Genomic DNA, 16,410 nt, shown 5'->3' on the forward strand with positions numbered 1-16,410 from the left:
AAGTGACAGAAATACAACCAAGAGGAAAAAATAGCTCTAGGATTTGCAAGATATTTACATTTAAGCATACTTATAAGCATGTAAGACAGTCTTAGGTCATTAGGTGTATTTGTCTGTCTCCTCTCCTCATTGGCTTGTACCTTTAACACCCCTATTTCCTCTAGCCGTCATAAATGTTTTCTTAAGTTCATAGGAGCAAAGACAGACCCCACTCAACTTTTTACTTAGAGAAGTAATGAAAAGCCCTGTAAAAAAAGGTGCAACATCAATCTTATAAATCCAGACAGAGACATCTGCACTAAATTACGCATGGTACTGAAATCTCCCCATTCTAAGGACATAGACTCTTCTGTGACTGGTGCTTACACCAGTTACTGCATCTTGCTGGCTTGTCACTGGAAAGGAATTGCAGAAAACAGCCATAAAAGATTGTGTGACAGCTGACAGCAGAAGTTTGACAGCATCAGTTATAATCTAAGCAGAGACAAGTAAAATCTAATAGTTTAGCCTTGTTACTTACCTTGCTTTGACAACATTACCACACAATTTTCATCATTATTTGCAAAGTTGGGTTCGTTAGGAGCCCAGGCCACATAGGTTACTGGAGTCCCATCTATCCAGCTTAAAGAAAAGATATACAAAGAGTTATTAATCAATACACTTCAATTGTGAGATGAGAATCCTAATTAACATCTCACAATTAAGAAGGTCCATGAGCATTAATGACAACTGGCTAAAACTGGAAGGACCGACACAGGTTTTCCTCTCCTTACCTGATTATTCTAATTTGAAGAAATTTATGTAAAATATTACTGGTTGCAAAATAGAAAAAGAAAACACCAAGTGTATTTTCCATTGATGGGCAGGAGTGATCAGACATCATTTAATAACAGAAAATATTTTCCGTTAGCCATAACATGTAACACAGAGAAGAATATTAAAAGTTTTATTTATCTTAACTGATTTCATTGTATCACTTAGCCCATATTCTTCTTCTCAGTCTGAGCATTCCTGAAGTTTTCATAGATGCAAACAAGGACAAAAATACTTTTCTGTGGATTTTACCCTGAAGATAAATATCTCCATAGGCTATTTCTATTAAGTCTTGTGTCTGGAAACTAATGGACATTGTCAGCTTTAAAACCACCCTTTCTAAAGTATCAAAATTGACATTTTTTCTTTTTGCTTACACGCTTTTTACTTTAATACATTGATATTGAAGGAAGAAGAGGTTGGCACTGCATTTTAATCAATATTTCAGAATTTAGGTCATTCAGCCTGAAGTGGGAAACAAGTTCAGCTCCCTCATCTCTCTCTGGCTTCTGATGATACACTTGATCTAAATAAAGGAGATGCTCACTGGACCCAAGCAATGTCCTGTCTCCGAAATTTGTGTCTTAAATCAGGAGGTTAGAATGATGCAATGACTCAGTGACTACCAACTTGTCTCTCCCTACTCCTCCTCTGCCCTTTCCAAGGTTAGTGATTTACAGACACTCAAAAGTGGCATTAAAATAGAAAGGTTAAATTCAAATCTCCTCTAAACCTGTTTCAGGTCAAGATTAGAAGCATGATCTTTCACCTCCCAGACGTGTCCTAACAGCAGATGGGAAAGCAGGCAGTGTTAGTATCATGCTCTTCAGTATCTTTTACTTTAGTTTCGAGTTTATTTGGGTGTTGGTCTTTTCACAGTACTTGTTAATTTTACCGTACTGTAAACTTCTGCTGACTTTTCTCCTTGAATGGGAGTTTGCAGAGGCTACCTTAAAAATCTCTGTCAGAAGCAGCTTTTGTACCCATTGTCCACATCTTCCTAATTCTGGAGGCCCTCTCTGAAGCTACGTTATATAGATAAAAGCATAACAAAGCTAGGCTTTATGGTATAGAGCATATTTTAAGTGTGTGGGGGTGTTTATAGGTATAAAATCCAACATAGTAAAGTATCACTCCAATTTATGGGGCAAATCTTTGAAAGAAACTTGAGAAAGTGTCTATGGAGAGTACAGCTGCCAAGCATTTCTTTGGGTAAGGGTTTGCTCAAGAAAAAAAATGTTCTTTTCCTATTTCTTTTTGAGGAAAACTATTGGACTTTAGAATATTCTAGGACTATTCCGTTCTGTTTTGCACTCATTATGTGGAACTGCCTTCAGTCCTTGAAAACAACACTTTTAGTACCTCCAGCTACATAAAATACTGTATTTGTTTCTACATGTTAGGAGCTGCAGCGATCATCTTAACTTACCTAAACTTTTTATCAAGACTCACTTTTAGACCAATGAAGTATCCTCTTGACTGACTCCAGGATTCCTCATAAAACAGAACAATAATATTTTAATTTAAAAAAAACCAACCAAACTTTGAGGTAAACCAAGCACAAATGGATGTGCCATTGATTAGGTTCACAGAGCAGTCACTGAAGTTGACAGCCGTAAAGCACATGCTTACAGTTAAGCACAGCGATGCGTTTACGCACTCAGGCACAGAAGCCTAGTTTTATCTGGAACATCAGCGCCGAGTCCTGCAGCACTGAGGGCCCTTAGGATGGGGTAGGAGAGAAGCAGATCTTGAGTCAGAAACTGGTACATGTCTTTCATTGTGCCTCGAGGACTGCAGCACCGTCTAATGCCAACCTCAAGTCTCCCTCTCACACCAGCTACTTCCCAAGCCTGGTACCTTCCCACATCAGTCTTCCCACTGGCCTGCCTCGCCACTTCAGCACAGCTGGCACAAAGCAGGAGACCAAATCCCTTGGGACCAAAGGGCACGTTTGGGGAAAGTTTCATAGATCTCATCTCGGGCAGATTTCGTTAATGAAAATGCCAATGGCTCTACTTCTGAGGCAATTCAAGTTTTGCAAGCAGATTGTCAAAAGCATTTCTAGTTTAGGCTGTCTCTTTAAAATGATTCTTACATTTTCTTTTAGCGCTCTCTGTAGGAACCTTCTCTCACTATTACTATTAACAACAGCCAGGTCTGCAGAATTCATCCTGCAAAACTCTTGGGCTTTTTCCATGGAGACATATTCTTTGCTGATGTAGTATAGCTTATCTTCATATATGACCCATCCATCCGCAGTGGTTTTATATGCTGGAAGATAAATAAGGTAGCCTTAAATTCTGTATCCGTAGAACACAAAAGCTTATTTCAGAATAACGATTTTCATAAAAAATAATGAACAAGATCAGTAAATGTATGCAAAAACCTACCATACGTGTCGGTTGGTTCAGATTTTAATGGCACTCCTGCAAAACAAGAGAATAGAAGGCGTGACACATCCATGTAGCATGTTTTATGATGTAGCTTGTGACTAACTGCAAGGAGCAGAGTGAGGAACAGAGCAGGTCACTGCACTCCTTTGCCATTGACTAGAAGGCAGGCTTAACCACACATTTCAGTTAGACATTATGCAATACGCATGGTCATCTACTTATAATTTTGTATTATAAGCTGTGCTTCACATCAGCGAAGTCATAGCTTTGGCTGGATCACATTCCTGCACAGAGCAATGTAAGGAAAAATTGCTCTTCCAGTCTCTAAGTCACAGTAGATTTATCTGAAACACTTTAAACTTTGGTTTTACAGCCTCTTTACTGATCCATCAGTAGACATTCCATAACCCTCCAGAGGAGTCGTCTTATCAAGAGGGAGAAAATTTCCACTAGATTTACTTTAGCTCTATCAAAAAATTCTCTCAGTCCCAAATATTCATAAACAAAAGGAAATGTGACTTTACATACTGACTGTGAGTTATTTCTGGTTCTGATAGAAGAAGAAATGCCACTGCTTTGAACCATTGCTTTTCCAAAAGCAGTTGAGTCCTGAATAATGTTAAAGGAAAACTTGGAGCACCACTAAGTGTTTGGTCTACAAACATTGTATTTGGTTTTTAGCTTTACCTGTGTTAGTGTAAAAACCAGTATTGTAAGGAATTCACAACTCCTTACTTCCTACATTACAAAAATACAGGCAAAAGCTTCTTAATATTAAAAAAGTTTGCAATCTATGAAACCCTTGCAAATACATGGATTATTTATACATCCTAATTTACATGAAGAAATAAATTTATTTATTTTCATCATCTGTCAGTGAAAAATCCTGGCCTATATTATGTTACCCAATGCTCTTGACCTCTATTTGGAAAAAGTAGTTCTTCAAAATTTTGTGTCTTTCTCCAGCAACTTATATTAGAAAGCATCTATTTATAAAGTTATTTAAGCTTCTTGTTTAAAGAGAATAATAAATGTACCTTTTTTTATTTGACAAACCCAGTCAAGCTGTACTTCACAGACTGAAAGAAACCATCGCTCAGAATAACTCCCACCATTGAGTACGCCACAGAACTTGCGTCCTCCTGAATTTCTTGGGCTATCATCCCAGTTTGTGTACCTAACCTATAGAAGAAATCATCTTTGTTACTCTTTTCATCTGTTTCAGTAGACATACTCTCCATTGGCAAACAGAGACAAACTGGTTTTGTCTGAAAGATTCTGTCCGTCACTAAAAAGAGGTGCAAATATGGGGAAAGCAATAGGTATAAGAATTTTTACAGTGGGGCAATGATGTCAGTGGACAATCGATGTCTTGCTGTGGAGGATTTTTCCTCTTGTTTGCACCTCAAGCCCTAGACACAGCCAGAATAGAAACAGGCAAACAGACTATTGCTAGTGAACTTCACCTAGCTATGAAGTTCACCCCCATTCCACTCATGCTAATCATGTGCAGACAAGTTAGTTCTCACTTCATCACCTGTGACCTGGTTCAAAATTACATTTTCTAACAGCTGTCCGGTGGCAGCGACCACATTGTGCATCGATTCGTCATTCACACCTTCCCTTCCCTGTGGTTGATGAGGATGGGAGTGTGGCTTTTGGGAGCTCCTAAAAACCTAGTGGAGTTTCCGCTGAAGAAACTAACATCCAAATGGGAGGGCAGAACCATTTGATGTAACAAACTCGGGATTTTCAAAAAGTTCTTGATAAGATTGCTTCCCTAAAATTTTATGGAAACTAATGTGCAACAGGATAAGAGGAAAAGTCCTTACTTGGGTTAAAAAAAGGGGAATAGAGAGTAGGAGTAAAGGGAAGGTAATAGGCAGTGGAATCCTGCAGGAACATTTGACACGTCTGTGGATATTTACACATTTACATGACTGGATAAATTAATGGAAATAAATAAATTAAGATTATAGATCTGAGCTCAGTTTCTGAAAGACCCTGAGCCATCACTTCCTGTGCTTGCTGTTTGATTAGCTTTTAAGGTGCTTCTGACCACTGCCAGAGACAGGGTACAGGATCCAGTATGATGAATTTATATGTTCTGACATTATGAGTTCATATTATATTCTTGGAAAAGAAAATATGTTAGAGTGCTGTGCAGAAAGCTACAGATTCTGATGAGGTACAGATGATTTCCATGTATTCAAATGTGTTGCTGTGATTTTACTCATGATAATAAAGGTTAACAACCATGTAAATGTTTGCAGGATTAGTGTTTTCATTGATGAGGATAACAGTAAAAACCCAAAAAGTAAGTGTACAAACCCCATAACATCTTAAGCAAACAAATTTGATGAAAAATTAAAATACTTACTGGAGACCCATCACTCCAGGCAAATCCTTCATCTGGATTCAAGGAAAATATACCAAGCCAAACTTTTTGAAAGCTACAGCGAGTGGCACTAACAAAAATTGCAAGGCAGAGCAGTGTATAAACATCAAAACAAAAAACAGCAACACAAAAAACATCCAGAAACACATCATTAAACTTTCTAGAGTGCATTGTAAAGTGCAGTGAAGTTGTAACAATTACCCTATTACTTCTGGTGAAGGGCATACAGACGCATATGTTCTTCATAGAAATATCTAATATTTCTATGGCTCAGTGGCAATGGCTTATTTATCAGACTTATTAGCAGTATTGATCCTGTATTTCCTCTATGTTCTGTTTTCTTAGAAAATGCCTTCACAGATTCAGAAAATAGTCTCAGCATTGCCTACATCAAGGTGACTCAAAAGTAAATATCTTGGTCACGTTTTCTACCCTACTAAAATACCACCCCCCACAATTTCATGTATTTCTAAATTATATCTAGTAATCATGATACAAGGTTGGGTTTTTTTTAATTTCCTGGATATAAACAACTCTTTTTTTTCATGAAACAGTTAAAAACATTCATGAGTAGACAAAATTTCAAAGTATCACAGATTTTTTGGCTCTTGAGGAATTCGTGTTTCAGAAATCATCTAAGAACATTCATAATTGTTCATATGAAATGTCTGTTAAATCTGCTAAGATAAACATACAGCAGATACTCACTCCATTGCTTTTATTAGTAATGGTATCTCCTCTTTACTGTTAATGGTGACCAGATCCCCTCCTATATGTCTACAAAAATCTCGAGCTTCAAGCCATGACTTCTTTTTAATATTTGATCTGTAAAAACACTATGGAGAAATTACTTTAAAACATATTATATGTGTTATAATAAAATAAAGAATCATAGTCTCAGTCATCTATAAATGAGGTTTCATACAAGCCAAGTAAAAGTCCATAAAAGAAATAGAATTAATTGCTCTGTTCATAAAATTTTTGCACTAGAGTTGTCTAGCTAGTTAGCTTAGCAGTGGTAAAGGGAAGGAATTGCTAGAGGGGTATACAATTCCCTTTAACTTGTTTTAGCTGGAGGAGGGCCCAGGCCACATTCTGGATGAAGGGAAAGGAGAGTACTTGTGGTGGAGAGGCAAGGTGGCCTGGGAGGGGTCTGAAGATACAGGCAAAAGAATGACCTCATGGTGGTTTACAGCTCTCACTTTACATTGGCAATATGATGTCTAACATTTTGGTAGTTTAACAAAGAATAAGTGCAAGTTTGACCAAAGCTAAAACTGATGACTTGGGAATAAAGGAGCCCAAGTAAATAACATTCCAGCTGACTTTGAAAGGAATGAAAAAAAAAACATAATAAAAAGAGAAGGACTCATTAATTCAATAAAGTGATAAGAAATATTAACACTTCACACTTACTTAGCACATTTCTATTCTACGTGATCCCAAATCAATGTTTGCACATTACCCTCATCTCTTGTTCAAAGTCCTTTTGTATGCCTGCTCAGACATAACTGAGTGTACTTCAAATACAAGTTATCTGTAGCTTTGCATCAGAAACTCTCTAATAAATGTCCTTCATAAACGCTGGTTTAATTAACTTTGCATGTAATTTCTTATGCTTTATTTTAGGGGGTAATGTGCTTATCTTAGCAAAGTCCAGCCTTGGGCATTGTGCTGCTTGTGGATACATTTCACTGTTTCTCTACTTTGTTCCCTGAACTCTCTCACACCTCAGATAAATATGGGATCTTTGCACAACCTAGTGACCACAACTGATATAAAGAGCCACGTTAACAGCCAAGCTTTGCTGCTCCTACTGTTTAATACAGCTTCTTGACGTTGTTCTCTCAAAAATTTTGCAAATATTAAGTTCTTTCTTGTTTCTTTTTTTCTCTTTTCCATATTCTGCTCCAATTCATTCAACCCTTGGGGCACAAACTTCCTCATTTTCTTTCCTGTGTCCTTCTCCCTCCCCTTGTGTCCAGTCCCTTCAACGTTATCTTTCTTCCTTAGTTTCTCCCCTCTTATGGATAATTCCCCAAGACATTTGGAGTCTGGTTTTTCCAATCTCAGATATTGCAAAATGAAGATATCGCTTCCTCTTTCTTTCTCCCCACCACCAACCAAGCAGTTCAAAGCCTTTCTTCTTTAACTATTTAGGCACTTACTTTAAAACAGGAACTACTATGGCTGTTTGACACCCAACCTTCAGGGCATGTGGGGACCGGAGTAGTAGTTGGAATAGGTGGAGCTGTTGCACTCTTTGCCCACTGTTTACAGATATATTTTTGCTTTGTCTCACAGTCAAGAACGTTCCATAATCCAGCTGCAGTCCCAGTTGTCATGGCTACACATCCTGGATTACTTCCTTTATGAGAAACAAAAAAGATGTTGGATATCTTATACAATCTAAATTGTTTAATTCTTACTTAAAATCTTTGAGCAGCGGACATTCGCTTCTTGCCATACAATTAACACTTGAATAGCAGAGTTATATTTTAGATGGTTTTCACACAGGCAAAGAGTAGTATTTTCTGTTTGAGGAGGTCATGATCAGTTTGGGATCCTATTTTTTTTATTTTGAATGTCCTGCATAATTAATTGTATGGGTAGAAAGTAAGTTGGGTATTTTTTTTACAGTGGAAACCTATGCTTTCAAGTGAGGACCTCATTCTTACTTACATTAAGCCTGTTTTATATCAGGTAGCGTAACCTTGGTCACTAGTAATTTTCATATAGATGGAAACAAAACCCTTGGTGCATACATAGGGCAGGCACAGAAACCTCAATGGATGTGATAAAGCTTATCCCATGACGATTACAGTAATTTTAGTATATTCTCTCAGAGGGAACCAGAGGTGCATACATCACACAAGATGCAGTCAAATGCACACAATGGGCTTGTATAATGGCCTATTTGTATTCTTTATTAACTTCCTAGGTGTTCTTAACATTTTCTTTGCTTTTTGATTCCTGTTGAGCACAGACCTGATGTTTAATGGACCTGTCTACCATGGTGCCAAGAACTGACTCTTGAAATGAATTGGTCAGCTATAAGTCCATAATTTTGTCAATTCAAGACCTATATTTACTCCTGTGAGCATCACCCTGCCTGCATCAGACTTCACCTACTATTTTACAGATCACGCTCGGTCACTTATTCTCCTGAGGTCATCCTGTATCTTCTTACAGGCACATCTTCACTATCAGAAATAATTTAGTATCACGAGCAAATCTTGCCACTTCACTATTTCACCTTTTCCAGATTGTCTGTAAATATGTTGAACAGCATGGGCTTTGGCGCAGACCATTAAGGGACTCTGATTGTGAACTCTTCTCCAGTGAAAAATATCCCCCATAAAAAAAACTACCTTCCATTCCCTGCCTTTTGATCAAAATTTTTATTCATGTAAGAGCTTTCCTGTGTCAGGTCAGATTAGCTGAAATGTTTTTAGTAATTGAGATAGACCACACTAACTAAATTTCCCTTATTCATATGCTTTTGGGTCCTGCGGGGAGCTCCAGGAGGTCTGTGAGTATGACCTCCCTTTACACAAGGAATTTTATTTATCTTTCCCACTATATCTTCTTTATTCAATTCTTTATTATAGATTCAGCTAATTTACCAATGACTCATTGGTCTGTATTTCCCCACATCTCCCTGGAAACATTTTAAATGTTGGCACCAAATTTGCCTTTTTTCACGCCTTAGCTGTCAAGGCAGTTTTGGCAGGTAGTTACACATTAAAGTGAACAGTTCACTTACTTAATGTAACTTTTGCAGCTGTGATTAGTCCTGACTTGCTATTCTTCAGGTCATCTATTTGTTCCGTAATCTATTCTGTTGGTATTTCAGCTTGAAATAGACTCTCCAATCATACCCTCACAAAGAAACTTTCCCCACAGAAGGCCCATTTTCTTCCTCGGTGGACACAGATGCAAGGAAACTAATTTTTCATCACTGTTCCAGACTGATGTCCAAGTGCTTCCTTTATACTCTGATTATCTGCTGGCACCATAGACTCCCTGGTAAGCTTTCTTCTCATGGCATTTACAGAAGCTTTATTACCTTATGTCTTTTACAATTTGTAACCTCACTGAATGTTTTTGAGAAACTTTTCAGACAAATGATCACTAAGAGGGACATAGTATATCTTGGGGAGAGCAGATTCCCCCATGGCATTTTGAAATCTTGTTTTCTGTGCTTCTGCAAAATAGGATCCCATGAATGCAGTTTTCTTAGCATCATAAGTAAAAATAATAATGGTATGATCATTTTTGATACTGTGATTTTTGTAATTCTAACTTAAAATCCTTATTACAGTTGCTCTGTTTCAGACTCTTCTCCCAGGCTAACTTTTCCACTAGACAGATGAGTGTGGAATAGTCTCAGGAACTTCCTGTAACTCCTGTTTATCTCTTTGTGAACATGAGCCAAAAGGTTAATCTTATGGGTAAATATGTCAGATGTCCTAATATAAAACTGCAATTCAAATTGTTCCTTTTGAAATTAAAAGATGGGGTTTGAGCACTGCCAGTTCTTGTAAAATATACTGAAAGCTTAAAGCATAAAACTCAGAGGACTTTGCCAATGCAAACGCAAATAGGGACCACGACCTCAGAAAGCACCTACCATCATCCACTGTCACGGCACCTACCAGGCATTGCTGCATCCCAGTGCGTGAAGGAGACTGCTTCACCGTTGGCCCACCTGAAAGTGCCTTGGTCCTCCACATCAGAGAGACCAAGCCAGAAATATTTCTCAGGCCTCAGCCCGACAAGGCTGGTCAGATAGGCTTGTTCATACCTGTAAAAGGGATCATAAAGATGCAAGTGAAAACAAAGTCATTTATCCAAACCCTACTTGTCTAATCTGATGATGAATCCTTTTCTCCTTTTCCTTCCTGCAGACTAGGGGAGAGGGTCTTACAATAGGATTCTGACTCATCAACAAACAAAAGTGAGCCTTTTTTGTTGTTCAACTAGACACCTCATCCGTAACTTAGCTAAATTGCTGTTTGATGTTGTGTTAGAATTGTACTTCCAGAAATATTTCAGAACATACAACCTTGACCTATTTAAAAGACAATGAAAATTTATTATCTTACCTACTTTCAACTGTGGCTAAGTAACCTTTTTCTCCTTCACAAGTGGTGTTTGCTTCTGAAAATGTTGCTGAAACATGTCCAATAAAATAGCAGTAGGTCCCATATCTTCTCCAGCCCTGTAACATGATTTTGGGATTTCCATATCACTTTTAAATAATTGTGATATCATGTATTAAGTGAGCTATAACATTTCAAAATGAATGAAGCACAATAATCATGAATATTATGAATTAGAAACATTTGCAGTAAAATTACAGATTCCTTCTAAGCAGTTTCCGTAAATGGCTTTCTAAAGTTTTAAGTAACTGAGAGAGAGAGAAACTTCATAATAAATAAAAATAAAAAAATCCTGCATGTAAAGAATATAAATAATATAAATCATTCTAGATGATTGTCAGACAAGGTACTTACTTATTTGATCTGGGAAATTGATGTTCCATTCTTATATACTTACTTTTTTGCAACCTGCATCAGTAATTTCCTTCTCTCTAACTATTTGTGATATAGCTTTTCTTTTACAAATGTAGCCAGCTTTCTTCTCACAGACATCGTCTGCCCAATAGCCATCCTGTGGCAGGAAAAAGAATGAAATAACAATGAGATTAAGATGAATACTAAAGAAAATGAATAAGCTCTTTCTTTATAATGAAAACTGTTCATTTTCTTTCTCCTTTCATTTTGAAACAGAAATATTATTTTTCCTGATCCAATTCCCCTAGTTGATAACAAAAATAAATCTGCTCACATCCAGTGAAATAGGAGACTGGGCTACAGTAGTACAGCTATGGCTGGCAGTGATAAGAAGGGATGAGGGTGCAGGGAGCTGGTCCCTGACCTCTTCTGCAGGACCCTGCACAGGCAGTTGTGCCATGCAAGGATGGGCAAATGAGCAGGCACAAAGGAGGCAGTGGGGAGCCCCGCGTGACACCATTACCACCAGAGGAAAAGGAGCAGGAGAATGTACTCAAACTACATTCAGAGACCTGTTTTATAGCCCTAATGATTTCATTGGTGACTTTCAGATGAACTTAAAGAGGCAATTTCATCAGTGATGCAGTAACTCTTTCATTTTATTTTATTTTTTTTTTTTTTTTAATGAAAGGTAATATTTAATCTCATCCTTTGTCCCCACATCCCTTTTTCTGGCCCTAGCCAGCTGCTGAAATAACAGGGCACATTATTCTTTTATTGAGAAGTTAGTTTCAATATTAAAGTAAAATTTGTATTGAATAATGTTACCTGGCCCTTGATCAGTACACAATCTTCTGGCCTGTTGTTTGTGGTGGATGGCTCTCCCAGGTGCCATTTTGTGTATGTCACTGGCATACCATCACTCCATTCAAAATACATTTGAACCTTATGATCATTCAGTCCAATCCATAGCTTGTCTGTTGGCTCTAAAACATGGAAACACAGGACTAGAAAAGGCCTCTTATGCCACTGCATCCTTTTCACAGCACCCTCAAGCTCTAGAACATATAAACCCTTTCATAAACTTACAAAACATAAAAGTATTTAGTGCATTCCATGATCATTTTTTAAATTAATATTTTCACATAAATATTAGCATAAAGACAGTATGCTTTGGAAAACTAGGCTGTAATGAAATCCCTGCAATGGATCAAAAAATTTTGCTTCTCTTCCTCATAGCAGTGGGAGAAGAGTAAATTACCAGCCTAATGCTAAAGCACTATATTGGTATGATAGAACTGTGTGAATAATTACTTTTTAGGTTCTGTTGCACTGGTCAGATTATAAAATACTGTTTTCATGTAACTTGAAGCATGAATGTTTTAAGCTTCTTTCAACAAAATGGAAAAAACAGAGAAACCCCCTAAGCCCAGCTCCCCAGCCCTCGATCAACTGTTTAGGCAGTAAGTAAAATCAGAGTTTTGACAACATTCAAAACTCAGAAGGGGAAGGCTGTCAGCAACCAGATCTAACTTTGAGGCTGGCCCTGCTCCAAGCCAGGGCTAGACCAAACGACCTCCAGGGTTCCTTCTGGCCTAAACCAGTATACGATCCTATGGTTTTAGGCATTCTTAACGAAAGGAAATCAAGGAAAATGAAAGGTAAATTTAGGAACCATTCACAAAAATGAGAAAGAAAGAAAGAAAGAAAGAAAGAAAGAAAGAAAGAAAGAAAGAAAGAAAGAAAGAAAGAAAGAAAGAAAGAAAGAAAGAAAGAAAGAAAGAAAGAAAGAAAGAAAGAAAGAAAGAAAGAAAGAAAGAAAGAAAGAAAGAAAGAAAGAAAGAAAGAAAGAAAGATATGGAAGGATATTCACAATTTCTTCAGTAGTCTCTAAACTGGGATATGATATCAGAATCAAAAAGTATAAGAAACAAAAAATATCTCCCCGTATGGTTGGACACTAAGCAGACAAATTACTCTTTCTGAAGAAAGAATTTTTGCTGTCTTGATTATCTTTCACTTTTTCAGTAGTTAATTAAGGCTTTCACTACCTCTAAGCATGAAAAAAAAAGCAAATAGTTAACAGGGGTAAAAAGTAGCAATATATCTACAGACTCCTCACGTTTCTGCCAGGGATATTAAAAAGGCCATGGCAAGACCATGCTGATATCTTAGACCCAGTGACCTGAGTATGATTCTTTAGGCAGCACAGGCCATTCCACAGCTTGCTGCCTGGAAATCACCTTGGCTAGCTTTGCTGATCTTTTCCGTCTGGCAATGTAGAGAGCTAAACTTTTCTTCAGTAGGTTCCTTCCATCACTTCTGCAGAGACCTGTGAACTTGCTGATCTGGGTGCTGGTTGACCACAAGATGTGGAGAATGTCTTAGAGCCACACTGTTAAGTTCCCCAAATGCATAGAAAGCAGTACAAATATGTTGGTTTTCCATAAAAAGCACTCTTGCAAAGTGGAAGTTATATTTCATAATCCTTTCACTAAGAAAGCTTCTCACTGGGATGACTGATGTCCTTCTACCCTCATGCAAAGCAAAGCACAAGTCAAGAGTGTTGAGTAAGTCTGCAAGTTGCAGCACCGAAGGTGGCATCTGTTTTGAAGCAGGAGGGAGAGCACTGCACCCGCCTAACGGCACTGGACCTCTGGCTCCTTGCGCGTCTTTGGCTGCAGTGTTTCATGTTAACACAATTACTACATCTCAATTCAGCTGGCTGGTGCTTCTTACATGCAGACAAAGGCAAAAGCCTCCCCTGGAAACACTCACTGTACCCAAGCCGAGACACCAGAAAGCTGTGCTCCTCAAGGCTTTGGATGCTGGCCAGGTGACTCCCTTCCTTCTGACAAGAGATCAAAGCTTCTTCCCATCCTTTGGTCTCCCTGAAGATCTTGTAACAGTGATCAATGTACGGTACCCATCCATCTAGGCAAGTAACAGGCCCAGCGTCACCTAGGAACAAATACCAGTGTTTCAGAGGAGTTCAAATGCCATGCAAGGGACATGACACTGAAAATATTTTCACTTATTCTGTGTAAAAGTTCTAAAATAAGAATTTTCTTTGGAAATTCTCATTATAAGGAAATGATGGACACAAAATACAGTAAACATAAATATGATTCTAAATCTGGATTTTTTTAGCTTGGAAAAGGAAAACTTTAATACAAATTCTAAGGTTCTTTATAGTCAAATGTCTGTAACAAATACACTAATGTATTAATTTTAACAGCTTCTATATTACTTAGTACTTATTTGTCAGATAACAGAAATCAGAAATTATCTGCACCTAACATAAAATGCTTATGAATTTTTAAAAGATTAAGTATATTGATAGAATAGAAGTCATCTAGACAGATTCACAACTGGACATATACATAGGAAAACACAAACAGGGATATCTTTATACACTTAAAATATCTTTAATCTTTGCAATGTGTCAATCTTTCTTCCTTTCCCTTATTTTTACTAACATCCCTCTTCAGAAAAATAATTTTTGGTTTGTTGTCCCTTTTCATGTTCAGCAGGGTGTATATTCGAAGGGGAGAGGTGACTACCAAAACACAGACAGATGGGACAAGTTGGATGTTCTTTGCTTTTACCTATTTCATTCTGTGTGTTGTGGGACTGGAGATAAGCCTAGAAAGGGTGCAATGGTTGTAGAAAGCAAACCAGATAAACAAGAAATAGTTTTTATTTCTAATGAAATCCTCCTGCTCATGTTTCTCAATATGAATGCCAAGCAATTCAGTTAACAGCTTCTACTTTTAATTAGCAACATATATTAACATACCTGAGGGAACCACAGTAAAGTTTCTTTTCTTACAAATGTAACCGAGTTTCTGATCACATTCCCAATTTTGCCATTTAGCTTTTGCTTCAGGATTCAAAACTGTACAGAGTTTTCCAGATTCTGGAGAAGGGCTTCCTTTGGGAAAGGTACAGGAAAAAAGTGAACTTTTCTGAAAGGCAACTATAGCTCTAAGCTCTAAAATGCACAGGAGAAATGATTCCTGGCTGAAGTGAGACCCCCAAAGATCATGTCTTTCCCAGCTTTGGCAAGAACTGAGGTAGGTCTCTGGTAGTGGGAATGTCTGTATGAAATGTAGTGTAATTTATGTGGATATGAACATGTAACACCCTCATGGTTTTGTTGCTAGAGACAATAAATGGAAGACAGTATATTTTTGTGAAAGACAGTACTGCTTTCAGAGCTAAAATATTTTTGCAATACATAGAAGTTTCTGGCTTATATTACTATAGAAAAAAAAGCTTTTTCTAAAGCTAAAGAAGAAAAGCTAAAATACGTATCTCATGGCATATCTGTCTGATAATAGAATTTAAAGCAGTATTTGAGGCATGTATATTTTTTCTTTGGAAATACACAATCAAACAAAGTCACAGCTACCTGGAGCCCAGTTTAAGTACTGGAAAGGGCTGCCTCCAATCCACTGCCATCCACTCCTCAAGTCCAGTCTGTTGAGTCCAATCCACAGTGCAGAATCTGTACCTTCTGTTAACTCTAAGAAATGAAAGGAAGATAAACGATTTTATAAATCACTTTTTTATTAGCAATAGTCATCAGTCATGTCTCTAGGAAGACTTACAGTTCTTAAATATCTAACTACAAATATCTTTAGGTCTGAGATACCTGATAAATTGAAATATGCCGAAGCTTTTGATTTCTGTAAAAAGCAAAAAAACACTACCACCCCCCATCACCTAATCATATCACTTAATGCAGAATGAGCACAGATGAGATGCCACAAAATGTATCCAAAATGAAAGTGTTTCTGTAGAATGAGCTAAATTCTGTACAACATAATTTATTTAAGCAGAAATATTGGTTCAGTGTAAGTATAAACAATAATAAAGCTCTTAGAAGTTACATTCATCATTAATAATAACAGGAGAGAGATTCTTCCATACCATTTCTCCCGCAATACATGGGTAGGTAGAGCCACGATTTGGGATCTATGAATTATTGATGTTTTTCAGCTTGTCAAATGAATGAAAAAATCAGATGTCAAGCTGCATTTGACACAAAACACATCTTTCTTTTGGCACAAAGATATGTGTTTTCTCTTATTTTCAATTTGTTTTAAAGATTCCTTTTAACCAAAGATGAAACTTTCATTTACCTTTCAGATTTTTGTTTTTTAAATAGAAAGTCAAACTGTTACACTTGCAGAATGCCTTGAATTCTGTTTAAACTTGGCAGTGATTTTAATGTGAACTTGCAAATTCTAAAAGATTTTGTGTACTTACTTGTGCATAT

At 37.3% G+C, this 16,410-nt stretch overlaps 1 protein-coding gene across 1 annotated transcript in view; it reads right to left on the minus strand.

Moving 5' to 3' along the window:
• The window catches only part of LOC142040341 (macrophage mannose receptor 1-like), a 35,683-nt gene that overhangs the window by 13,712 nt on the left and 5,561 nt on the right, over positions 1 to 16,410 (minus strand). Inside the window, exons 5-19 of the mRNA XM_075048111.1 lie at positions 15,541 to 15,654; positions 14,926 to 15,060; positions 13,905 to 14,087; positions 11,955 to 12,112; positions 11,170 to 11,283; positions 10,716 to 10,831; positions 10,266 to 10,414; positions 7,776 to 7,975; positions 6,316 to 6,443; positions 5,590 to 5,677; positions 4,247 to 4,391; positions 3,207 to 3,242; positions 2,912 to 3,087; positions 2,243 to 2,307; positions 521 to 621 (exon numbers count right to left, since the gene is read on the minus strand). Coding sequence (XP_074904212.1) covers positions 521 to 621; positions 2,243 to 2,307; positions 2,912 to 3,087; positions 3,207 to 3,242; positions 4,247 to 4,391; positions 5,590 to 5,677; positions 6,316 to 6,443; positions 7,776 to 7,975; positions 10,266 to 10,414; positions 10,716 to 10,831; positions 11,170 to 11,283; positions 11,955 to 12,112; positions 13,905 to 14,087; positions 14,926 to 15,060; positions 15,541 to 15,654 — 1,908 coding nt within the window. The remainder of the gene's footprint in view (positions 1 to 520; positions 622 to 2,242; positions 2,308 to 2,911; positions 3,088 to 3,206; positions 3,243 to 4,246; positions 4,392 to 5,589; positions 5,678 to 6,315; positions 6,444 to 7,775; positions 7,976 to 10,265; positions 10,415 to 10,715; positions 10,832 to 11,169; positions 11,284 to 11,954; positions 12,113 to 13,904; positions 14,088 to 14,925; positions 15,061 to 15,540; positions 15,655 to 16,410) is intronic.

Source organism: Buteo buteo, chromosome 2 (genome assembly GCF_964188355.1).
Source record: "Buteo buteo chromosome 2, bButBut1.hap1.1, whole genome shotgun sequence".
NCBI lineage: Eukaryota > Metazoa > Chordata > Aves > Accipitriformes > Accipitridae > Buteo > Buteo buteo.